The 26,118-nt window shown below is 42.5% G+C and overlaps 1 protein-coding gene and 1 long non-coding RNA gene across 2 annotated transcripts; both read left to right on the top strand.

Moving 5' to 3' along the window:
• Positions 1 to 22,021: 22,021 nt before the first annotated feature.
• Positions 22,022 to 22,684, top strand: LOC121985103 (heat shock protein 83-like). The gene is made up of 3 exons (XM_042538382.1): positions 22,022 to 22,135; positions 22,219 to 22,360; positions 22,550 to 22,684. Exons 1-3 carry the CDS (start codon positions 22,022 to 22,024, stop codon positions 22,630 to 22,632), a joined length of 339 nt encoding a protein of 112 aa, XP_042394316.1. The 3' UTR covers positions 22,633 to 22,684.
• Positions 22,685 to 22,774: 90 nt separating this feature from the next.
• Positions 22,775 to 23,070, top strand: LOC121985105. The gene is made up of 2 exons (XR_006113064.1): positions 22,775 to 22,832; positions 22,938 to 23,070. It is a non-coding gene; the product is annotated as an uncharacterized LOC121985105 (long non-coding RNA).
• Positions 23,071 to 26,118: the final 3,048 nt, after the last annotated feature.

Raw genomic sequence — 26,118 nt, 5'->3', positions numbered from 1 at the left:
ATGTGTATTTTTCCTGAATACTTGAAAAACTATCTTTCGTAGAGAGATTATCTTTTGCCGAGAGAGTAGATCTTTTCCTTATGTCTTTCTCTTCTACTATCATTATTTAATTGTTGACCCTGAGATAAATTGACGGGGACGGTAAGGGTGAACATATTCACCTTTTACCACCAATTATTTAATTTCTTAAATAATCTTAAATTTATTGATATTAATACATTGTCTTTTAAAATAACTGAGATTAATTGATTTTTTTTTTTCTGTTCCGATCCTTTTGTTGTCATTTTTTAATTTCTTAAATAATATAAGATTTATTCACCCCGCTACATTTTTCTTATAATAATTCAAGATTTGCACAATAATTATTCTTTCTATGAATTGGTCATTTATCTTACATTGTTTAAGAGCTAAGAGCTAAGAGCTAAGGAGACTGAAGACTTTTAAAAGTCGAGAACCCAAGAGGCTGAAGAGCCGGGAGGCCTGAGGAAGCTGTGGAGCTGAGAGGCCTCAGAATTTCCTATTTGAAACTACTTTGGCAGTTTTACCAATTCTCTCTATAAGTACCCCATGCTAGTTTTGATGTGGTCAACCAAATTAAGTTAGGTCCTGTATATTTAATCTTTGTGTCTAAATGTGTAGGAGTTTAGGAATACAAGAAGTCGAGCGGAAGACGTAGCTAGCGAGAAGGATGGCACGGAAAAAAAAGTCAACGGACTTGATGTATTCGAGGTACGAGATGCTGTGGAAGAGTACACCAGTGGTCGATGGACAAGAAGGACAAGATCGGTGTTGGGTTCGGATGAGCTCAACTCTGGATAACCGGAGCATTACCCACAGAAGAAGAGATCAGCTTATGGGAGCCGATCTGCCTTATGGAAGGCACATTCGATGAATAGTACAAAGAAGCCTTCTAGCCCATGGAAGATGCCTTCCCTACCCGTTACCGGAGGATAAAATTGTATCCTCAGGAGATACAATTTATCCAATGGAAGACACCTTGGACCACCTTGAAAGCGCTTTCAAGCTGTGGACAATATTTTCTAGGGACTATAAAAAGACTCCTTGACCTAGAAAATATTCAACAACTCTTGTATTAATTTCCTAACACATTTCTGAGCATTCAATGAGTGCAACACGTTTCTCCGCCTACACGAAGGAGATCTTTTTAGTACTTTATTTTGCCTTGGATTAACAACTACCTAAGTTATAATCTAGTAACTTTCTGTCTCTTGTATTTTGTTAATTGTTCAATTTCTCTTTTATAAGTGTGCTATTAATCTAAGTTGAAAGATCGAGTCACCCCCCTTTTACCGGTCCCGCTGCTTCAACAAATGGTATTAGAGCCCAACCACTTCAGAAAGACTAACCGTCGACTGAAGTACAAAGACAATGGTTGGACCTAGCATCTACCTGCCTATGTTTGAGGGGGAGTTCGTGATATGCAAGAAATGCATGGAGCTATTCTTTAAAATTGATTTTGAGTTATTGTTAATAATCAAATATGATTTTGTAACCCCTAGAGACCAACAAGGAGCTGAAAAGGAGGAATACCAGTAGACCAAGAAAGAACAAGCTGACTTCATTGCGAATGAAAGAACCGAGTTTCACCTGGTGAGCGTACTTCCACTCCAAGAAGTCAGTCGAATCTGAACCTACGAATTAGCAAGAGATCTTTCGGAAAAGTTCTTGGAGCTATATGAAGGAATATTTGAAATAAAGCTTGCAAGATGGAACCTGCTCCGGAACCAAATTAGCAACCTCTGGATGGAAGAAGGAGAATCAGTTGTTCATCTACACGGAAGAATCAAGGGGCTAATTACCAAATTAACAAACCTCAGAGCAATAGTATCTAATTGAGACACATAAATGTATGCTTTAAATGCGTTCCCGAGAACATCGGAATGAATATCAATAGTAGATTCATACTATATCTTCAAAGACCTCGAAGTAAGTACACTAGAAAAAAAAAATTCTTCTTTCGAATTACATGAGTCTCGGTGCGCAGGACAAAGAAAGGGACCAAGTTAAAACCTAGCACTACAAGTCTAGAAGAGTGAACCAGATTCAAACTCATTGATTGGCGAAGATGAAGCAGCCTTCATGGTAAGATTCACTAAGTTTTTTAAATCTAATAAATTTAAAAAATCACGAGGCAAGAAATTTGTTCCAGAAAAATGGAAAGTAAGGTGCTACAATTGTAAAGAAGAAGCGTACATCAAGGATGACTACTCGAAACTAAAGAAGAAGGAGAAGAACAAAGGGCCAAGCAAACTGAAGCACAAAAATCTAAAGGCAATATGAGATGAGTCATTATCGAAGTCCAAACTAGAGGAGTATACCAGACTAGCACTCATGTTGAGCCACCAAGAGGAGAGCATCGATGAAGGGGAGACTACATATGAAGAAAGCAACAATAAAGGAGAAGCATCCAACTTCGAACATGATATGGTAAGTGAGGCATGCCTACTACCTTCGGATCAACTTTATTCAGGATTAACATTAATGACTAAGTCTTTATGTAAACTAAAATTTAGGAATAATAAATTAAAGAAGGAAAATATGGATTTAAAATGAAAATTAGCTAATGCATGTCCACTAGAATTATTTGATAAACTCAAAAATGAAAATAATAAATTAAAAGAACAAATAAAATCCTTGAAAAATGGCTATGCATGTTTAACTCCCGAAATCTATACCAAATTTAAATTTTAGAAAGTACAAATAGCTAAACTAGTATATCAAGAACTATAGGGGTCAAATTAGAAAACCCCCTAAAAATTATGTTCCACCAAAATTTCAAATTAATCTAGTAGAAAATAATTTATATTGGATTCCCAAATTATGCCTAGTATAATTTAAAGTTAAGTTTATGCATGCTTTGAATTTTAATGTGTTTTATCTTATACATTGTGTAAACAAATTATTTAAATGTTGTTCGTATTTCAAGTTAGAATTTTTTTTCTATGTTATCTGATGACTTAATCTATAAATAGAAAATCTTTAAATTTTTTTATCACTAATTATTTTCTATAAAAAAATTTAACAAAAAATAGTATTTTAAAAATTAAAAATATTTTGTAGACATATTTTTCAAAACCGTTATTTTTCTGTGCTAAAACATAATATTTTCTATCATAATAAAAAATTTTGATATTTTTTTGAACCTTATCTAAATTATTATAAATTATTTTCTAAAAAATTAAATTTTAATATTAAAAATTCAAGAAAATAGGAATTCAAGAGATTTGATTTTTCTAATATTTAACAATATGTTTTTTTATATTCGAAACATTTTAAAATTTATCTTCTAAAATTCAGTTATTCTGATAAAATAAATTAATTTTATTATTAAAATCATTCTTTTTTCTGTGAAAAGTTTTCTACTAATATAAATTATTCTGTTTATATTGGACAAAAAGTTACAAAATTTTTCAAAACAGAAAAATAATTTTTTTTGCCAAATAGAAGATAAATTACTAAAAATAGAATATTTTTAAAAATTATTTCTGAAAAATATTAGATTACTAATAATTCTTGTAATATACCCCTAGAAAAATATTTCAACTTCTTCTAATAGCTTATTTTTTTAAATTTTTTTTATGTGATTAAAGGGGGAGAACTAGATACAAGTTAAGGATATTTTTTTCTTTGTATGAATTTTACAATTTTATTAACTAGCTTATTCATTGCATTGCAATATTTTATTCTAATTGCAACTTCTTTACTTCTTTATATAATCATGTTATTACTTTTTGTTTAACTTTAATTTTAACTTAGGTTGATGCACATCAAAAAGGAAGAGATTGTAAGTACCCCATGGTAGTTTTGATATGGTCAACCAAGTTAAATTAGATTTTGAATATTTAATCTTTGTGTCTAAGTGTATAGGAGTTTAGAAACACAAGAAGTCGAGCCGAAAACGTAACTAGTAAGAAGAATGACACGGAAAAAGGAGTCGGCGGGCTTGGTGTATTCAAGGGACGAGATGCTACGGAAGAGTACACCAGTGGATGAGAAGGATGTGCCCAGCGTCTGAGGGATGAGAAGCCGGGGAGGAAGTCTGCTCGAGGAGAAGATCGGAGTTGGGTTCGGGTGAGCTCAACTCTGGGTAGCCGGAGCATCACCCACACAAGAAGAGATCAGCTTATGGAAGCAGATCTGCCTTCTGCCTTATGAAAGGTGCCTTTGTAGAAGGCGTCTTCCCTAGCCGTTATCCGAGGATAAAATTTTATCCTCGGGAGATAGAATTTATCCGATGGAAGGCGCCTTGGACCACCTTGAAGGTGCCTTCAAGCTACAGATAACATTTTTTAGGAGCTATAAAAAGAACCCTGTACCTAGAAAATATTCAATAACTCTTGTATTCATTTCCTAACACATTTCTGAGCATTCAATAAGTGTAATAGGCTTCTCCACCTACATGAAGGAGATCTTGTTAGTACTTTATTTTATCTTGGATTAACAACCACCTAGGTTGTAACCAAGTAACTTTCCGTCTCTTTTATTTTATTAATTGTTCAATTTCCTTTTTATGAGTATGCTATGAATCTGAGTTGAAAGATAGAGAAGGATTTAGCTTTGTTTTGTACATGCAATTAACCCCTTTCTTGCTGGCCTCGCTGCTCTAACACTCTCTTATCCACATAGCGCCTACTGATCACTCCTGGATCAACACATATGCCAGTAATTATTGATAAATTATAGTAGGAAAAGACTATATCCATCTCAAAAAGCTTTCTCTAGGGAGTCCCTATAGCATTTGTTCTTCGGATGTCGTGTAACAACCCAAAATTCCTCATTATGAGTCCTAATAGTGCTTAAAAATATTTAGAAATGCTTTAGAAATATTTTAGAGATGTTTAGAAATTTTTATGCAATTTTTGGAGTTCGTTTGGTATTTTTACCAAACGAAACAAGTTGCAAAAAATAAAGAAATTAAGCCAAGGTTCGAACCGGAAACCTCCGGTTAAGCAAAACCTTTAGTTGTCTTGGCTGACCAGGACCCAGCAGGGCCATGCTTATTAAAGAAGGAGTGGAAATATTTTAAGTAGTAGTAGTAAATAAAAAATAATTAGGAATAAAAAGGTTTCGGTTGAGATTCGAACCCGCAACCTCCGACCCGACCTGAATCTTAAGCGGAGCGCGATAGCCAAGTGCCCAAGCGGGCGGTGCTGTTTAGAAAAGATAGCGGAAATATTTTAAGTAGTAGTAGTTAAATAGAAAATATTAAGTATAAAAGAGTTGCGGCCGAGATTCGAACCCGCAACCTCCGACTCGGTCCACGCCTTAAGCAAAGCGCAATAACCAAGCGCCCAAGCGGGCGGTGCTGAGCAAATATCGAGCGGAAATAGTTTAAAGGATAGTTAGTTAACAAAAATACTAAGTTATAAAGAGGGATAAGTTGATGTTCTGTTTTTCCCGTGACCTAAACCATCCTCTCCTCTCCTCTCGCTCGTGACGGCGGTGCTCGGGCGGGAAACAAAGCCGGAGCTAGGGCATCGTTTCCGGCGGCCGGCCAAGGACCAAATCCGAGGGCTTCCTCCACCACTACAAGAAAAACCCTCATAGACATCGGTGGAACAACAACAGTTTTAAGCAAAAACCGATGTCTTTGAGTATTTTACACCGATTTTTCCAAAAACCGATGTCTATGAGCGCAGATTTTCGCTCATATACGTCGGTTTTTTAGCCGATGTCTATGAGCGCCTTTTTTTTTGTTAATAGACACCAGTTTTAACAACGGTTTTTAAAACCGGGTGTTAATGAACCAAAAAAAATAATTTAATTTTTCCACTAGCCAAAATTTACAACACTTCACAAAGTTCCCTCCAAACCTAAACCAATATCGCGCCCCTTCTCTCAGCCTAAACCTAAACCTAAACCTCCGACCATCTCTCTCAGCCTCATCTCCCTCTTCCCCTTCCTGGATCTCTTCCCCTTCCTGGATCGACGCCCCTTCCTCTCTCGATTAGGATCAAAACCACCTGCTTCGGTCCTAAGCAAAATCGTAGCATAAATCGTTCCATTCTGCCTCCTCGTCCGATCCTCTCTTCCTCCTCTCCCGTTCGCGAAACCAGTTTCTTTCGATCGAGGTGATGGCGGACGTGCAGATGGGGGAGATGAATGTTGGGATCTCTTCGTACGGCTAGAGAGGGGGGTGTGAATAGCCGACCCCAAATCTTTGCTCGTTTCTTTCTACAAATTAGGTTAGCAGCGGAAATAACAAAAGGAAACGAAAACAAAACAAACCAAACCTCAACTCGTCGATGTAACGAGGTTCGGAGATGAAACTCCTACTCCTCGGCGTGTCCGTAAGGTGGACGAAGCCTATCAATCCGTCGGTGGATGAGTCCCCGGAAAACCGGCTAATACAATATACTCCTTGTGGGTGGAGAAACCTCGCCACAAACGTTTGCAACAGCAAACAAAGAGTACAAGTACAAAGAATAAGCAAGAAATACAATAAGAATACACAAGCACTCTACCAATCTTGCTTTCTCGTCGACTGGAGTCCGGATGAAGCAGCAGCTTCAAAAACTCTAACCAGTCGGGGAAGCTCACGCGAAGCTTTCGGAAGGAACTCAGCAGAGCTCTTATCGCAGCCCACAAATCTTCAAGAGAAGAGAAGAAGGAAGAAGTATCCAGAAGCTCTCGACCCCTTTATACCTGCGAAGAAGAAACAATGAAGAAACTAGCCGTTGCGTCACTAGAAGCTAGTCTGATCGGTCCAGGAGGAGTCTGATCGGTCCATGGACCGATCGGACCAACCTCTGATCGATCGATCAGAACCTCTGATCGGTCTACGGACCGATCAGCCTCGGCGTATGAACCCTCGTTCGCACCTGATCGGTCCCCAGACCGATCAGATACTGATCGATCACTGATCGGTCACCAGACCGATCAGATGAGCCATGTATCATTGGATCGGTCTGCAGCCCGATCCAAACTTTTCAGCCCTAAACCTAAGGCTTCCACACCAACATCCGGTCAACCTTGACCTGTTGGTACATCATGCCTAGTATCCGGTCACTCCCTTGACCTGCTAGCACTCCCCGCTAAGTGTCCGGTCAATCCCTTTGACCCACTTAGACTTTTCAACACCAGAAGTCCGATCATCCCTGATCCATCTGGATTTTCCCTTGCCTGGTTTCACTCACCAGGACTTTCCAACTGCCTAACATCCCAGTTAGGACTTTCCCACTGCCTAACATCCCAGTTAGGACTTTCCCACTGCCTGGTTTCACTCACCAGGACTTTCCACACTGCCTAACATCCCAGTTAGGACTTTCTCACTGCCTAACATCCCAGTTAGGACTTTTCAACTGCCTGGTTTCACTCACCAGGACTTTTCCCGTGCCAAGTCTCCATACTTGGACTTTTCGCGTGCCAAGCTCCCTGCTTGGATTTTTCCAATGCCAAGTCTCCATACTTGGACTTTTCCAATGCCAAGCTCCCTGCTTGGACTTTTCGCGTGCCAAGCTCCCTGCTTGGACTTTTCCCGAATCAGGTCAACCAGGTCAACCTTGACCTAAGGTTGCACCTACAATCTCCCGAACACCTATTCTTGTCAAACATCAAGAATACAACTCTCTTTTCGTCAAACATCGTCAAACATCAAAACACAACTCGAGTCAGGTCAACTCGAGTCAGGTCAACCAAGTCAACCTTGACCTAAGGTTGCACCAACAATCTCCCCCTTTTTGATGTTTGACAAAACCATAATCAAGTTAGGTTAACCCGATAACCTAACTTAGGTTTTCAATCATCTTCCAATGTCCAATGTTCTTTCCTTGAACATTCTCTGGACATTCTCCCCTTAGGTTAACCCGATAACCTAACTTGGGTTCTCCAATAATTCTCCCCCTTTTTGACATACATCAAAAAGAATTTCAATGTTCTTCCTCGAACATTCCTTGACATTCTTTCCCTAGCTTAGGTTAACCCGATAACCTAACTTGGGTTCTCCAATAATTCTCCAATGAACACTCTCCCCTTTTTGACACACATCAAAAAGAAAAAGGAGAGTATCAAGGTCAAGAGTTTCTTCCTAATGAAAATCTCATACCTTTCATTGAAACTCTTAATTTCCCCCTTGATACTAAACTCAACAATCAACTTAGTGATAATCCCATATCACTAATCCTCAAAAGTCTTAAGGAGTACAAACTCCCCCTAAAAGTCAACTCCTCTTGACAATTAGGTAAAACTCCCCCTAAAGGTCAACTCCCCCTTGACCATTGCACCAACAATGTCTTTGAGAGTTCTAAACCTTTAGAAATCCACAAAACCCAACTTCCAGCTGAAATTTCAGACCAACAGCTAAAATCGAAACTGGCACCCGATCAGATCATCCCTGGATCGGTCCCGGACCGATCCACGCCACTGAATCAGCACGCCCGATCGGTCACCGGACCGATCAAACTTCCTGGATCGGTCCGGTGACCGATCCACACTCTGAAATCAGATTTCGATTTTCCTTCCGAAATTCAGAAACTCCTAATAAATTCCAGAAAATTCCAAAATCGTAAAATTTTGAGGATACACTCCTCATACCATATACTATCACGGAAAAATAATTTTCTATGAAAATAGTTTCCATTTTCAATCTTGATACAAAGTTCAAAAACTTTGAAATAGTTCAAGTTTAACTCAACTTTGTATCACAATGTTCAATGATGAATGCTATCACTAGGAAAGCTTCATCAAGGTTTTTCAAATCAATTTTAAAATGCTTTTAAAACCATTTGAATTTAGGACCATAATCTTAGGGCTAAATGTACATGACTTGTACACAAGCTTTCCCTATGATCCTCCATTTCTTGAATTAGGCTCATCTAGGTACAAGAACTATGCACCTTGATCCTAACTCATGATCCTAATATCTCACACACATCTAAGGTGTATCAAACCACATCCATGTCAATTTTGATGTGAGATATGGGTTTAGGTATCTTAGACTAAGGTCTCATGCATTTTCTAAACACAACTTTGATCTCAATATCAAAATGTGTTTTTCATCCTTAAATCAATTCAATTGATTATTAATGCAAGAGATGATGACATGGCATAAAATGGTATCATAAATGGAAACATGTGCCAATGTCATGATGTCATGGCATAAAGTTTGAAACTTAAATAAACATGACATAAAAACTAGCCTAAGCATTATCATGACATTTCAAATGATGATAAAACTAAACATGATGTCATGACATGTCATATGGCAAACAACCATGGTAAGTTAACACAAATAAAATACCTAGATTACCTATCTAAGTATCCTTAATCACTTAGTTAACTTAAATTCTAATCCTAGATTGCCCAAAGTGCTCCAAGAAAATGTCAAAACCCAAATTGACATTTCTTGATCTCTTGTTTGATTTATACCATTTTAAAAAGTTTACAAGAGTAGCACTTCTAAATTAAGGCCCGGATTGCCTTGATTACCTAAGAGAATATCAAAAATCCCAATTTGATATTTCTCTAGGTTTTTCCACATTGTGTCAATTTAAAGTAAGATTAATATATTCTCACTTTGGCACACTTCACTCTTCCAAGGAGTGAATGATAAAGATTATTCCATTTCATTTTCAAAGGTTCCCAAAAACCTTGAAAATGCTCCTTGAGTGTCAATTTCCTCAAAGTTGGGTTAACTACCCTTCTTATTGGAGTTGACACTCTCTAACCCATCTATGGGGTAGAGAAAATACTCCTAGGAACCCAATACCTATTAGAGCTCATTGGGTTCACTAAATATTCACTAGGGATAACTTCCCTAGCAACCCTCCTAATGACCCTCTTAGGCTTTGAAGCCTTGGTCATTTGGGTCTCATCAAGGTCAACTATAGGGGTGACTCCCCTTGTAACCTTGGTAATGGTCTTCCTAGCCCTAGATTTTATTCCATAATCGAATGGAACATTGTGGTAAGTGGGCTTGACCACTTGGGACTTAGGTTTGTGACCCAAACCTTTCTTGTCCTTGGGCTTTGGTTTTTGACCCTTAAACCCTAGAGATGACTTCTCCAAGTTCTTAAGAGCCTTTTCCAAAGTATCAAGTCTTGACCTCAAGACTTGATTCTCCTTCTCTAATACCTCAATTTTTGATTTGTCATTTTTCTTTGAGGTATTCCTAGGCATGTGTCTAGTTGTTTTGGGGTTTCTACCTAGGTTCTCCTTAGCCTTAGATGAGTTAATTCTAGGGTTAGCATTTCTAGAATTGTTCTTATCTAGGCTAACATGCTTGGCTCCTAAGCACATGTATTGATTCCTAAGGTTATCATGCTTGTTATTATCGACAAGTGCAATAAAATTCCTAGCATGCATTTTATTAGAGTTGCAAAAATGAACCTTAGAGGTTACCTTAGGGTTTGCCTTAGCTCCCCCTATCGATGTGCTCGGTCTTTTGCCCTTGTGAGGTTGCCTCCCCCTCGGACAATGACTCCGATAATGTCCCCTTCGCTTGCATTGGAAGCACACCACGTGCTCCTTGCCCTTGCGTGTCGGGACTCCGGCTACCTTGACCTTTGGCGCCGGTGGAGTCTTCCTAACTCTCTTTGGACATTTGCTCTTGTAATGTCCATGTTCCCTACACTCAAAGCACATAATGTGTAATTTAATTGAACTTAAATTGCTTGAGTTACCTAGGGTTGAGGGTGGATGCGAGCTCTCTTCTTCATCCCTTTCGGAGGTAGAAGCTTCTTCTTCTTGCTCCGAACTTGAAGAAGAACTCTCCTCCTCTTTGTCCTTAGATGTTGAGTAATCCTCAACTTCTAATTCGCTCCCTCCATGATGTGAGCTACTTGGCTCACTAGGCTCCTCTTCATGGCTTGAAGTGGAGCTCTCCTCATGGTACTTGGCCAAGTTATCCCACAACTCCTTGGCATTGTTGTATTTACCTATCTTACACAAAATATTAGTAGGTAATGAAAATTCAATTGTTTTAGTTACCTCATTGTTGATCGTGGATTGGTGGACTTGTTCCTTCGTCCACTTGTTCTTCTCTAGAGGCTCTCCTTCTTTATCCATTGGAGGAGTAAACCCTTCTTGTACACAAAACCAGTTCATTATGTTAGTCATAAGAAAGTACTTCATCCTTACCTTCCAATACGCGAAGTCGCCGCATTCGTAGAAGGGTGGAATGGTGATGTCTTCTCCATAGAGATCCATCTCTAGCCCGTGCTCCCCCTGTAACGACCCAACTCCTGGGTACTAGGCTGTGAGCCGGATCGCTACATTAACTACTGAAACTACTGTGCCGTACTGTGCGGAAAACTAGGTAAAATAAAATTTTCACTAACTGACTCTATTAATCTGATAACTGATGCACCCATGCTGTTATAAGGAAGGATTCAAGACCCTTTCCGATTGGTGTACATGTGCTAAGGAGAAGGCTTGACCTCCCATCTGAGCTAGGAACTCAAACTAACTTCCCCGCTAGCTGCTGATCGATCCACGGATCGATGAATCTTACTGCGATTCTATGCCTGTTTGGATCGATCTACGAACGATCCGGCAGAGGTGAATCGATCGGCGAACCGATCGGTGTGTCTGGATCGGTCTGCGGACCGATCCGGGCACCTGGAGACGCTGAGATGCTCTAAGGCTTTGGATCGGTCGGTGACCGATCCATGCACTGAAATTTCTCGAGGCTCTTGTATCCTGGATCGGTCGGTGGACCGATCCGGAGATCTGATAACATCTTATATCTCATTGGATCGGTCGGTGGCCGATCGATTGACTTCGAGACCACTCGATCGGTGCACCGATCGATGTCGATTTCACTCGAGTTCGATTTCAGCACTTTGGCGTGCCAAAACATCACACAATAGTTCTAAAACAATGAAGATACATTCTAGCATATAAGTACTAATGTTCTAAACATGATAAGCTAACAAAACATAGTTACTAAGCTAGAACAATTAGTAACAAGACTAAGTATCAAACTAGACATGATAAGTGCTAAACTGAAATAAAAACGTATAGATCCCAAGGATCTTTATTCCAGACCCCTTGCACACACACATCATCGTAGCATCGCCCTCCAGCCTCCGCTAATCCACTTTTCTCTTACCGGTATCTGCAGTATAAGAAAAGTAGTATCTGTAAGCCAAAAAGCTTAGTAAGAAACCATCTACCTCACAAAAACATGCAACGATGCGATTATGTTTTTAAACATGCGTTTGAAACTAAACTGAGCATGCAAGCATGGCATGGCATGGTATCACACAAAGCATGGCATAACATATAAATGAACATGGTATACTTATAAACCGAGCATGAAACCGAACTAGTCATGCATATATCTAAATCAGTACAGAACTCAAATCATGAATGAACCTGAACTGAACTGAACGCTAAATTTGTGTTCTCATCACTTTGGTTTCAAATTTGAAAACTATACATATAATAGATGAAAATACTAAACATCTTGTTTGGGCCCAACTGTGCGCGCATCCCTACGAGACCCGGATTGCAAGTTTCAGCGGGGTTACTAGGTTATCTGAACCTAGGGACGACTGTGAGTCCCACCCATGGATATCTGATCCAAGTTGCCAACTGAATAAAAGTAAAATCTTGAATCTTGTTTTATTTTACTTTCTATTTCTAGGTTATCGAACCTAGAGCTAGGTTATCTGAACCTAGAGCTCTTGTGGGAGCCTACCCAATGGATATCTGATCCATATAGCTGTGATAACTGATAACCAACTGAATAAAAATGTTTCTAATATATTTTACATGCTGTTAGGACGCCTATTGGTGCATCCTTTTGAACTGGGCATTCTACCGAATGCTTGGTGTGCGCTAAAAACACACCCTAAAACTGAGAACTGTAAAATTACTGAACTAACGCCAAAACTAACAAGCGAGAGCAATTATACTGCAGGTGAGGGGTTTCTTACCTCAATCGCAAGGTTTTCTTACGATTCTATTCGCTAGGTGTTTCCGGAAAACTGTCCGTTCGACGAACCACTTCCGTCCTCGCGTTCCTCTCGCGGAGAAGGACCCTTTTTGTGTTGGAGTCGTCGCCGGGAGATGTTCCCTTGGCCCTTGGGGCTTGGTGTACCGTGCGTGAGGGAGAGGAGAAGGAGGAGTCGGCGGGAGGGCTAGGGTGAGGAATAGGTCACGGTAAAACCAATATAAAATAACCCAAATCCCAACTTAAGTTTATATTTATATTAAGTGGTTTAATGAACCCAACTCTAATATAAATATATTTGGTTCTCCTTCCTTTCAGCACGGCCCTGCTGGGTTCACCGGTTACTAAACTTATCCGTAAACCATAGGTCTCGGGTTCGATTCCCGCCTAAGCTATTTTACGGTTCCAATTATTTTTGCTGCTTCCGCTACTCGGAAAATTCCGGAAAAATATCTAAAAATTTCAGAAAAATCATACTATATTTCTAAAACAAATTCTGGAATTTTTCGGGCTTTACAATCCCCCATACCTTATAAAAAGTTCGTCCCCGAACTTAAAACAATTCTGGGTACTTCTGTCTCATGCTGGCCTCTGTCTCCCAAGTCGCCTCTGCTGCTGTGTGATTTTGCCAGCTGACTTTAACTAATGGTACTTCCTTGTTCCGTAATTTCTTTACTGCTCGGTCTATTATCTGAATAGGCCGACTGTCATAGCTGAGATCATCACGGACCTGTACCAACTGGGGCTCAATCACCTGGGTGGCGTCTGGAATATGCTTCTTCAGCATGGAAATATGAAATACGTTGTGGACTGCTGACATCTCCTGAGGTAGCTCTAGCTCATATGCTACCTTGCCCACTCTCTTCGTGATAAGGTATGGTCCCACATATCTGGGAGCTAGCTTGCCCTTTTTCCCAAAACGCATGACTCCCTTCATGGGAGCTACTCTGAGGAAAACTGTATCCCCAACTGAAAACTCTAGGGGTCTGCGTCGTGTATCCGCATAGCTCTTCTGACGGCTCTGTGTTGTCTCTATCCTCTGGCTAATCTGCTGTATGGCTGCTGTGGTATCTGCTACTAGATCTGTCTGAAGCTCTAGTTCCTTCTGTTCACCACTCTCATACCAGCATATTGGTGATCTGCACCTCCGCCCATAGAGTGCCTCATAAGGTGTCATGCCGATAGTGGCACGATAGCTGTTGTTGTATGCAAATTCGCTAGACTCGGATATTTGCACCAACTTCCTTGAAATCTAGGGCACAAGCTCGGAGCATATCTTGAGTACAGATTCACTCGCTCGTCGACCATCATGAGGATGGAAGGCATCTTGAATTTTAGGTGCCCATGGTTGCACACACTTCGGAAGTGTGATGTAAATCTCTTGTCTCATGCGATATAATGGTTCGTGGGACTCCATGCGACTGACTATCTCCTTGAGATACAACTCGAGCTAGTTGCTCCATGGAATAGGATATTCGATAGCTAAGAAGTGGGCTGATTTAGTCAACTGTCGACTATTACCCAAATGGCATCAAAACCATTCGTGGTTCTGGTAACCCCACTATGAAGTCCATAGAGATATCCTCCACTTCCATTACGGAATCTGGATCTGCAGAACTCCTCCTGGTCGATGTTCCGCCTTAACCCTTTGACAGGTTAGACAGATGCTGACGTGTCTGGCGATATCTCGCTTCATCCGAGCCACCAAAATCGTTTCTTTAGATCCTGATACATTTTGGTGGAACCGGGATGCATCGCATAGAGTCTGTGAGCCTCGTCTAGAATCTGCTTCGTAGTTCCTCCGATCGGAACACAAAGTCACCACGAGACACTACCCCACCTGGCGGACACTCGAACTCTCCACTTTCGATTACGCTAACCCTTGCTTGATTTTACGGATTTCGGGATCCTGCTCTGCGGTCCGGATATCATCAAGCAAGGTAGATGCTAAGGACATTGTGGAAAGCTGCCCGACTATAATTTCGAGACTAAAAGTTGTAATCTCCTTCCTTAGGGGTGGTGACATAGTGCTAAAGATAATAAGGTAGCACTAGACTTCCTCTGAGTGCGTCTGCTACCTTATTAGCTTTCCTGGATGGTAGAGGATATCTATGTCATAATCCTTGACCGGTTCTAACCATCTGTACGCATATTCAGATCCTACGAGTAAAGAAATACTTGAGACTTTGATGATCAGTATACACTCTGAGCTCCGTGCGGATAATGTCTCCAAATCTTGAGAGCGAACACCCATGCAAGCTCAAGGTCGTGAGTAGGATAGTTCCTCTCATAATCCTTGAGTTGTCGGAGGCATAGGCGATCACCTTGCCTTCTTGCATCAGTATTGCTCCTAATCCCAATTTAGAGGCGTCGCTGTAGATGTCGAAGCTGTTTTCTGGTATAGCTAAAATAGGAGCCTGGTCAATCTCCGTTTTAGTTAGTTGAAGCTGTTCTCGCAGTCCACTGAAATTTCTTGTTCTTCTGGTGAGGTCAGTGGGGAGGCTATCTGGAGAAGTCCTCTACAAATTTCTGGTAGTAGCCTGCTAATCCCGAAAGCTTCGATTTCACTGGCGTTCGGTCTCTTCCAGTTACTTACCGCTTCTATCTTGTTGGGATCTACCATAACACCATCCTTGGAGATGATGTGACCTAGAAAGGCTACATGGTCTAGCCGAATTCACATTTCGTGAATTTGGCGTCAGCTGGTTCTTGAAGGATCTGCAAAACTGTCTTCAGATGCTCTGCATGGTCCTCCTGAGTACTGAATAGATAAGAATGTCATCGATGAACACGATGACAAACTTGTCTAAGTATTCTCTGAATACTTGTTCATGAGGTCCATGAATGTAGCTGGGGCATTTGTCACGCCGAAAGGCATGACTACGAACTCATAATGTCCGTATCTAGTCCCGAAGGCTGTTTTAGGTATATCACCTTCCTTGACTTTAACCTGGTGATATCCCGATCCGAGGTCGATTTTAGAGAACACTGTGGCTCCCTTTAGCTGGTCAAACGGTCATCTATCCTGGGAAGAGGGTACCTATTTTTAATTGTGACTTGGTCAAAGCACGGTAGTCTATGCATAGCGCATGCTTCCATCCTTCTTCTTCACGAACAACACGGGTGCTCCCCATGGTGAGTGACTAGGCGTATGAAACCCTTGTCAAGAAGCTCCTGTAATTGCTCCAAGTTCCTTCATTCTGCTGGAGCCATGCGATGCGGTGCCTTGGAAATTGGATTTGTCTGGGAATGAGCTCTATCTCAAATTCAATCTCACAGGTGTCCACGTTTTTGTTCTGCCGCTTTGTTGACTATAAACGACTGAACCTAGATGTTGGTTCTTGTCCTGGCCGATGTTGACTACATTTGCTAAAATCCCATGCATCCCGAATCCAATAACTGTTGTGCTTTCAATGCTGAGAGAAACTTCCGGCTTTCCTCTTTGGCTTTCCCCGTACTCAAACTGTACTTCTGCTTGAGGTTGGAATATGACTTTTCATTTACGGCACTCTATAGAGCCGTATCTGATCGAAAATCCATTCAAAGATGACATCGTAGTCGGTCATTTCTAGCACTATCGGATCCCCAAAAGCTCCCTGCGCTATAACGATGCTTGCTCGAGCGGTGCGTGAGACGCCATAATGTCTCCGAGGGTAGCGTTGTAAACCCGACTATTGAGTATACGGAGGTGTTGCTAGTTTCTCGGCAAATGCCACGGATACATAAGAGTGGGTTGCCCGATATCGAATAAGACAGTTGCATTATCTGAAAAATACTGATCGACCTGTGACAGCTGTCGAGGCATTTGCTACGTCCTCTCGGTCGGTGAGAAAATCACGGCATTCGTGGTAGCGTGGGGCTTCTAATGCCTCGACGATCATGGACCATCTAAGACATACATCCGTGTAACTGGGTGGTTGAGCTCCATCTTGTATCGGTCGAGGAAAGATTCTTGTTCTTGCTTAGCCATGTGCCCTTCATCCACATTGAAACAACCTCGCGTACCCTTGCGGCAAACTCACGGATGATGTTTCCCACAAGTAGCACACTTGGGATGTCTGGAATGTTTTCCAGTGGTCCTCCTTTTGGGTCATTGCTTGCCTTGCGTTTCCCCTTCCGTTGGAGCTATGCCCTTGTTGTTTCTGCTGAGTACCGAGCCACTTGTCCCTTGGTTCGTGGAAACATTTGGGTGATCTTTGTCTTGATAGTGCTCGGTGATCGAGCACTACTCACCGACTCCTCCGTGGTTTGTGGCCTATGAACACCACCACCACATTCATTGCGATCTCAGGTCGAGCATCTTGACATCAAGCGTACTCGTTCCTTCTCTGAGACAGTTCTGGACACAGACGAGCCAACTGTTGAATTTCTTCACGGCCTCCTGAACGATAGGTTGCCCTGACGAAACTCTGTAAACTCGTCATAGTGTCGGTTCGTGACTTGCATGTGAAAGAATTCCTCGAAGAATTCTTTCTCAAGTTGGCCCATGTCATGGTTTCTTGGCCACCGGTTTAATCCGCTCCCACCACATGCGTGCGTCTCAAACAGAAGGAGGCACACTTCGCCTTTTCGTGCTCGGCCAATCTAGAAGCTCCATCGTGCTTTCCGGTGTTTTAAACCATGCCTGCATGGTTCGCTGGTGCCCGAGAAGTTCTCGGGCTTAATTCTCTGCCACCGGATAAGGTAAGCTTCTCTCTTAGCCCCTTCTACTGAGGCTACTGGGACTGGTACTGCAGGCTGAGGTGGTACTACCTCTGTGATTACTGGAGTCGTGAGGTTCGATCTGGAGTGACTGGGGGAGTAGTCTGTGGTTAGCCTTTAAGGAGGCTATCTCCTGCACTAATTCTTTGTTGTGTGAGCCACTAATCTTTGTAGGTCCGGGAGGCAGCACGCCTCGTCTTTGGGGCTCACCGCTTTCTTAGTTGGGCGTCCTCGTACCATTTTCTAAATAGCGAGAACATATATATATAACTAGGCTATCATGTTATAGTTAACTACGGTAACATGTTAAATACTATCACTGTAAACATGAATTAATTAACTACCAACATGCGAGCAAACATGAAAGCACATATAACTGATATGAAAGCTGAAAACAAAACTGAGTGAGAGATGTTCTTACTTGGAAGCTGCAGGTACAATGCTGATGTGTGTGTAGGAAGTATGGAACACTGCTCTGATACCACTCTGTAACGACCCAACTCCTGGGTACTAGGCTGTGAGCCGGATCGCTACATTAACTACTGAAACTACTGTGCCGTACTGTGCGGAAAACTAGATAAAATAAAATTTTCACTAACTGACTCTATTAATATGATAACTGATACACCCATGCTGTTATAAGGAAGGATTCAAGACCCCTTTCCGATTGGTGTACATGTGCTAAGGAGAATGCTTGACCTCCCATCTGAGCTAGGAACTCAAACTAACTTCCCAGCTAGCTGCTGATCGATCCACGGATCGATCAATCTTACTGCGATTCTATGCCCTGCTGGATCGATCTGAACGATCCGGAGGTCGGATGCGGACCGATCCAGGTGTGTCTGGATCGGTCTGCAGACCGATCCGAACTTTGGGATGCTCTACGGCTTTGGATCGGTCGGTGACCGATCCATGCACTGAAATTTCCTCGAGGCTCTTGTATCGAGTGGATCGGTCGGTGGCCGATCCGAGGAGATCTGATAGCATCTTATATCTCATTTGGATCGGTCGGTGGCCGATCCGGCTGACTTCGAGACCACGATCGGTGCAGGCACCGATCGATGTCGATTTCACTCGAGTTCGATTTGACACTTTGGCGTGCCAAAACATCACACAATAGTTCTAAAACAATGAAGATACATTCTAGCATATAAGTACTAATGTTCTAAACATGATAAGCTAACAAAACATAGTTACTAAGCTAGAACAATTAGTAACAAGACTAAGTATCAAACTAGACATGATAAGTGCTAAGCTGAAATAAAAGCGTATAGATCCCAAGGATCTTTATTCCGGACCCCTTGCACACACATCATCGTAGCATCGCCCTCCGACCTCCGCTAATCCACTTTTCTCTTACCGTGTCTGCAGTATAAGAAAAGTAGTATCATAAGCCAAAAAGCTTAGTAAGAAACCATCTACCTCACAAAAACATGCAACGATGCGATTATGTTTTTAAAACATGCGATTTGAAACTAAACTGAGCATGCAAGCATGGCATGGCATGGTATCACACAAAGCATGGCATAACATATAAACTGAACATGGTATACTTATAAACTGAGCATGCTGAACTAATCATGCATACTTGTAAACTAAGTCATGAAACTGAACTAGAAGCTAAATTTGTGTTCTCATCTCTGGTTTCAAATTTGAAAACTATACATATAATAGATGAAAATACTAAACATCTTGTTTGGGCCCAGCAACTGTACTTGCTGTGCGCATCCCTACGAGAACCGGGATTGCAAGTTCCGAATCCAGTAGGTTACTAGGTTATCTGAACCTAGGACTGTGGGAGTCCAACCCATGGATATCTGATCCAAGTACAGTGCCAAGTGAATAAAAGTAAAATACTGAATCTTGTTTTATTTTACTTTCTATTTCTAGGTTATCGAACCTAGAGCTAGGTTATCTGAACCTAGAGGCTCCTGTGGGAGCCTACCCAATGGATATCTGATCCATATAGCTGTGATAACTGATAACCAACTGAATAAAATGTTTCTAATATATTTTACATGCTTTTAGGACGCCTATTGGTGCATCCTTTTGAGCTGGGCATTCTACAATGCTTGGTGTGCTAAAACACACCCTAAAACCGAGAAGCTGTAAAATTACTGAACTAACGCCAAAACTAACAAGCGAGAGCAATTATACTGCAGTGAGGGTTTCTTACCTCAATCGCAAGGTTTTCTTACGATTCTATTCGCTAGGTGTTTCCGGAAAACTGTCCGTTCGACGAACCGCTTCCGTCCTCGCGTTCCTCTCGCGGAGAAGGACCCTTTTTGTGTTGGAGTCGTCGCCGGGAGATGTTCCCTTGGCCCTTGGGGCTTGGTGTACCGTGCGTGAGGGAGAGGAGAAGGAGGAGTCGGCGGGAGGGCTAGGGTGAGGAATAGGTCACGGTAAAACCAATATAAAATAACCCAAATCCCAACTTAAGTTTATATTTATATTAAGTGGTTTAATGAACCCAACTCTAATATAAATATATTTGGTTCTCCTTCCTTTCAGCACGGCCCTGCTGGGTTCACCGGTTAAACCATAGGTCTCGGGTTCGATTCCCGCCTAAGCTATTTTACGGTTCCAATTATTTTTGCTGCTTCCGCTACTCGGAAAATTCCGGAAAAATATCTAAAAATTCCAGAAAAATCATACTATATTTCTAAAACAAATTCTGGAATTTTTCGGGCTTTACACCCCCGGGTGTTGATCCGTCGAAGAGCGGCCTCGCTCTGATACCACTTGTTGGGATCTCTTCGTACGGCTAGAGAGGGGGTGTGAATAGCCGACCCCAAATCTTTGCTCGTTTCTTTCTACAAATTAGGTTAGCAGCGGAAATAACAAAAGGAAACGAAAACAAAACAAACCAAACCTCAACTCGTCGATGTAACGAGGTTCGGAGATGAAACTCCTACTCCTCGGCGTGTCCGTAAGGTGGACGAAGCCTATCAATCCGTCGGTGGATGAGTCCCCGGAAAACCGGCTAATACAATATACTCCTTGTGGGTGGAGAAACCTCGCCACAAACGTTTGCAACAGCAAACAAAGAGTACAAGTACAAAGAATAAGCAAGAAATACAATAAGAATACACAAGCACTCTACCAATCTTGCTTTCTCGTCGACTGGAGTCCGGATGAAGCAGCTTCAAAAACTCTAACACTGTTTCAGTCGAGGAAGCTCACGCGAAGCTTTCGGAAGGAACTCACGAGCTCTTATCGCCCCACAAATCTTAAGAGAAGAAGGAAGGCGGTATCACAGAAGCTCTCCCTTTATACTGCAAGAAGAAAAGCGGTGAAGAAACTGGCCGTTGCGTCGCAACGGCTAGAACTCTGATCGGGACCGATCAGGAACATCTGATCGGTCTGCGGACCAATCGGAAAAGCCTATGTCCTTCCGTCCCCGATCGGTCCATGGACCGATCAGAAACCTCTGATCGGTCACGCAGATCGACCTCTGATCGGTCTACGGACCGATCAGCCTCGGCGTCTGACCCTCTGTTCGACACCGATCGGTCCCCATCGATAGCATCTTGATCGATCAGCGATCGGTCACGGGCCGATCGGATGAGCCATGTATCATTGGATCGGTCCGCGCCCGATCCAAACTTTCGACCCTAAACCTAAGGCTTCCACACCAACATCCGGTCAACCTTGACTGTTGGTACATCATGCCTAGCATCCGGTCACTCCCTTGACTTGCTAGCACTCCCCGCTAAGTGTCCGGTCAATCCCTTTGACCCACTTAGACTTTTCAACACCAGAAGTCCGATCATCCCTGATCCATCTGGATTTTCCCTTGCCTGGTTTCACTCACCAGGACTTTCCAACTGCCTAACATCCCAGTTAGGACTTTCCCACTGCCTAACATCCCAGTTAGGACTTTCCCACTGCCTGGTTTCACTCACCAGGACTTTCCACACTGCCTAACATCCCAGTTAGGACTTTCTCATTGCCTAACATCCCAGTTAGGACTTTTCAACTGCCTGGTTTCACTCACCAGGACTTTTCCCGTGCCAAGTCTCCATACTTGGACTTTTCGCGTGCCAAGCTCCCTGCTTGGATTTTTCCAATGCCAAGTCTCCATACTTGGACTTTTCGCGTGCCAAGCTCCCTGCTTGGATTTTTCCAATGCCAAGTCTCCATACTTGGACTTTTCCAATGCCAAGCTCCCTGCTTGGACTTTTCGCGTGCCAAGCTCCCTGCTTGGACTTTTCCCGAATCAGGTCAACCAGGTCAACCTTGACCTAAGGTTGCACCTACAATCTCCCGAACACCTATTCTTGTCAAACATCAAGAATACAACTCTCTTTTCGTCAAACATCGTCAAACATCAAAACACAACTCGAGTCAGGTCAACTCGAGTCAGGTCAACCAAGTCAACCTTGACCTAAGGTTGCACCAACAATGAAGACCTTCGCGTTCCAGGCGGAGATCAACCAGTTGTTGAGTCTCATCATCAACACCTTCTACTCCAACAAGGAGATCTTCCTGCGCGAGCTGATTAGCAACGCCTTGGATGTGAGACATCGCTGCTTTCCATGTTGTTGCTCCCGTTTTTTTCCCCTGTGTTGTCGTTGCTGAAGCAAATCGTGTGACTGCAGGCACTCGATAAGATCCGGTTCGAGGGTCTCACTGACAAGAGCAAGCAGGACGCCCAGCCGGAGCTCTTCATCCGCCTCGTGCTTGACAAGGTGAACAAGACGCTTTCCATCATCGACAGCGTCATCGGCATGACCAAAGCTGGTAATTTCTCTTCTCCGCACCTTGTCGGGATGCTCGTTCGAATGTTTGCGTTCACTGCAAGTAGTTCATCGTAATCCAACTTTTTGAGGGTACACCATTTTTGGTAAATGATGCCCTCCAAGTGATGGATCGGCGAAACCTGAAAACATGAAATAGCTAGAACATTGGTAATTGTTTTTGTCTTTGTAGATCTGGTGAACAATTTGGGCACTATCGCACGGTCTGGCACCAAGGGGAGTTCATGGAGGCACTCCAAGCCGCCGCGGATGTGAGCATGATTGGTCAATTTGGTGTCGGTTTCTACTCCGCCTACCTGGTCGTCGAGAAGGTTATTGTGACAACCAGGCACAATGATGACGAGTAGTATATCTAGGAATCACAAGTCGGTGGTTCATTTATTGTCACAAGAGACACAACCGGCGAGCAGCTCGGCCGGGGAACCAAAATCACCCTCTACCTCAAAGAGGACCAGGTACTTGTTTATCTCTAAATAGTCTAGATTTTTAGCTGCTACCATAGTTTTCTCAATTTCTCCCACCAGTTAGTAATTAAAGATACAAATTGCCCCGTCTTGTAGTTGAAATACTTGGAAGAGAGGAGAATTAAGGATCTGGTGAAGAAGCACTCGGAGTTCATCAGCTATCCGATCTATTTATGGACAGAGAAGACCACCGAGAAAGAAATTAGTGACGATGAGGACGATGAGGAATAGAAGAAGGAAGAGGACGGTGATATTGAAGAAGTCGAAGAAGACAAGGACAAAAAGTCCCAGAAGAAGAAGGTGAAAGAAGTGTCCCACGAATGGCAACAGATCAACAAGCAGAAACCGATCTGGCTGCGAAAGCCAGAAGAGATGTAAAATACCGAAAATAGGCGAATATTTAATAGGGAATTTTCCAGAATTTTTAGAAATTTTTTGAGAATTTTCGGAGCTCGTATGGACGAGTTAACGGGGATAAAATTTGGGTTTCGGAAAAGCATGTTTAGGCTACCTTGTTTTAATGAGGAAAAGTTTTATTTCTTTATCCTTTTCTTTTTCTTCCCTCGACGCCGAATCCATGCCATTTCCCCTTTTCCCCGCGCGTGCCGATGCCGAAACCATAACCGGCACCGACGGTTCCTCCCCCACCCGAGTACAAAACCCCTCGGCAAGGGTTTTGCTTCTCTTCCTCCTCTCCTCTGCCTCCCGATTCCTTTCTCTCCTTCTCGACAACAGCGACGCCGACTCCACAGCCCTAGCGCCGACCACCGCGTGCCCTAGCCAGCCCCGATCGCCACGGCCGACGCCGGCAGACGAGGGTAACGCCGAGCCCTAGCCTCGCTGATCTCCTCACGTGAGCCACCACCGCCGCTCCTCCCCGCTGCACACCGTGAGCCCGACTCCTCTGTGCCCTTCTTCCTCTCTGTCACGTCTCGGCACAGCGCCGACGCCGACCATCTCGCCGGTGTGTCTTTGCTCAGGTTTGGGTTCGGACAGGAGTAAACAGAGCCGACCATCGCTGGAGATTGCTTGCTTCCGTGCCCTAGCCTTGGTCCACTGCTACCTCTGCACAGGTTAGTTTCGGACAGGAACAACAGTGTCGAGTCCTGTTTGTGCTCTACTCGACAGTGCCGAAGACGACACAGAGCTATGCCCTAGTCGGATCTTGGAGGTAAACTTCGGTTGTTGATTAGAATTTGTTGCTTGATTTGTTGTCGATCTTGATTTCATCTAATCTGAACAGTGAAGAATTCCAGCAACTCTTGGATTTCAGTACAAACCAGTGGCTGTGAATTAAGGTAAAGAACATAATTATGATACATGTTGATGTAGGTAGGAATTGGAATATACATAATTGTTTATGTGTTTGAATTAGGTTTAGGTGTTGATTTGGGATTTGCCCTAATTTAGGGTTAAAGAATTTATTTAGCTATTTATAGAAATTTAGCTAAATAATCGTATATCTATTGGATACAGGACTTTGACGCGAGACGAGCATCTCGATATCGGATTTGGACATTCCTATTGGAGGCGGGTATTTTTGACTTTATGTCTTTGATATGCATAGTAGTGAATTTAACAAGTAGCAATAATTATGTTCTCGTATTTGTTTCGGTTAATCACTACCCGATACCCGTTACATGATTGATTGATTGCTTGTTTTGCATCTCATGTATTCCTTACCTGCTTATACATGCTTATAGGGGTAGTGATATACCATGCTTCACCATGTTCAGGACCTAGGTTTTATACCTTCTGTGTACCTTTGATTTGATTCGTTGACCTATGGTGCACTTTTATATATATATGGATTAGTTCAGGATATTTTGTGGTTAGTGTCATGCACCATTTGCATGATTGCATGCTGTGCGATAGTCCGCTTCATTATTGTTGAGCACATCGCCAGTTACATGGATCTGCACACACCACCACTCATGGGTTAGTGGTCGATTCAGGCAGAGTGTGTTGCAGCAGGGACTTTGTTTGGCTCCGTTGGTCCGCTCATGGGTAGTGTGACACAACGTGGTAGCCGGCAAGGATTTCTCCCCGTCATCGTGTACCAGGAGTTGAGAGCATTGCGCTCCCCTATTTATGACTTGGGGTAGGAGGATAGGTGTACTCCGACAGCATCCCTCCCACTCGGTCACTCATCAGGAGCAGTGACGACAGAGTGCACGGTTGTCACAGCCCTACCCACTCGGCCTCACTATTGTGTGTGAGATGATCGACTGGCGTCAGGGGTGACCAGGACGGATCATTGGCATCATATGCATGATGCATTTATTGCTTGTGTTTGTGCTTGCTGCATTTATATGGATGCATATGTTTGACATGCATACAAGATTTATGCCACTCTGACTATTTGTCCTTATACCCGTGTCCTGGTTAGTACAGTTTTCTCCTGCTTACTTCAGTTGCATTTATCCTTCTTATATCAGGAGACTGTACGCATGATTAGTGCTAGATGTTATTTTCTTTACTTTGCATATCAGTTGTTACTTGCTGAGTGTTGGACTCACACCCGCCTCCATTGTTGTTATTTTTCAGGTTGATGCTGTCAGGAGAGAGTTCCATTCTTTGGTCCCCTGCAGACCACGAGGATTTATTGACCTTTTTATTTTTCTTCTTATTTGACTATGTTTAGGATTGGTTTGTTTTGATACTTGGATAATGTATGGATTGTATTTGTCGATGGATTTTTATTCGATATGTTTTACTACATACCTGTCTGGACGGCAGAAGAGGTGAGTTTGTCGGATTTGTGTTTTATGAGTGTAGTGGAGTAGAAAAAAATCGGATTTGAGCTTTATGGGTGTAGTGGAGTAGGGTTGTTTTTGAGTCATCTTATTACTGCTCTGTTTGTCTACTATTAAACTGCGTGGGTGATTGTTTATTTACTGATATTATTCCAGCCGCATGTGGCTGAGGTATATGGATATGTAGAAAGTTTCAGATTGTCCGCCGTACAGGGGAGATGTTGCCGAAATTTCTTCGGACAGGGACTCCTCCGGGGCGTGACAATTTATTTGGTATTAGAGCTCAAGTTTTACGATCTTTGCATTCGTATTTTGGATATTTGGAATAACCTTATACTAATTTATTTGGTATCAGAGCGCCAAGTTGGTGATACTTGTTTGATTTCCGTGTGTTGGATTTTCAAGATTTATCTGATACCAATTTATTTGTATCAGAGCGGGTTATGATACCTGCTTTTGGTGTTCTGGATATTTGGATATCTATTTCGGTTTATTCGGATTTTCGTTATGGTTATGTTCGG

The sequence above is a fragment of the Zingiber officinale genome, chromosome 5B (genome assembly GCF_018446385.1).
Source record: "Zingiber officinale cultivar Zhangliang chromosome 5B, Zo_v1.1, whole genome shotgun sequence".
In the NCBI taxonomy this organism is placed as follows: domain Eukaryota; kingdom Viridiplantae; phylum Streptophyta; class Magnoliopsida; order Zingiberales; family Zingiberaceae; genus Zingiber; species Zingiber officinale.
The sequence above is the reverse complement of the archived record's forward strand: the minus strand, read 5'-3'. Positions and strand labels throughout refer to the sequence as shown.

What these genes read in the sequence shown, in the direction of transcription:
- LOC121985103 (XM_042538382.1), top strand. Translation starts at nt 22,022, where the DNA reads ATGAAGACCTTCGCGTTCCAGGCGGAGATCAACCAGTTGTTGAGTCTC. An exon ending in TGATTAGCAACGCCTTGGAT is followed by an intron (nt 22,136 to 22,218) that starts GTGAGACATCGC and finishes GTGTGACTGCAG; the next exon opens with GCACTCGATAAGATCCGGTT. An exon ending in CATCGGCATGACCAAAGCTG is followed by an intron (nt 22,361 to 22,549) that starts GTAATTTCTCTT and finishes TTGTCTTTGTAG; the next exon opens with ATCTGGTGAACAATTTGGGC.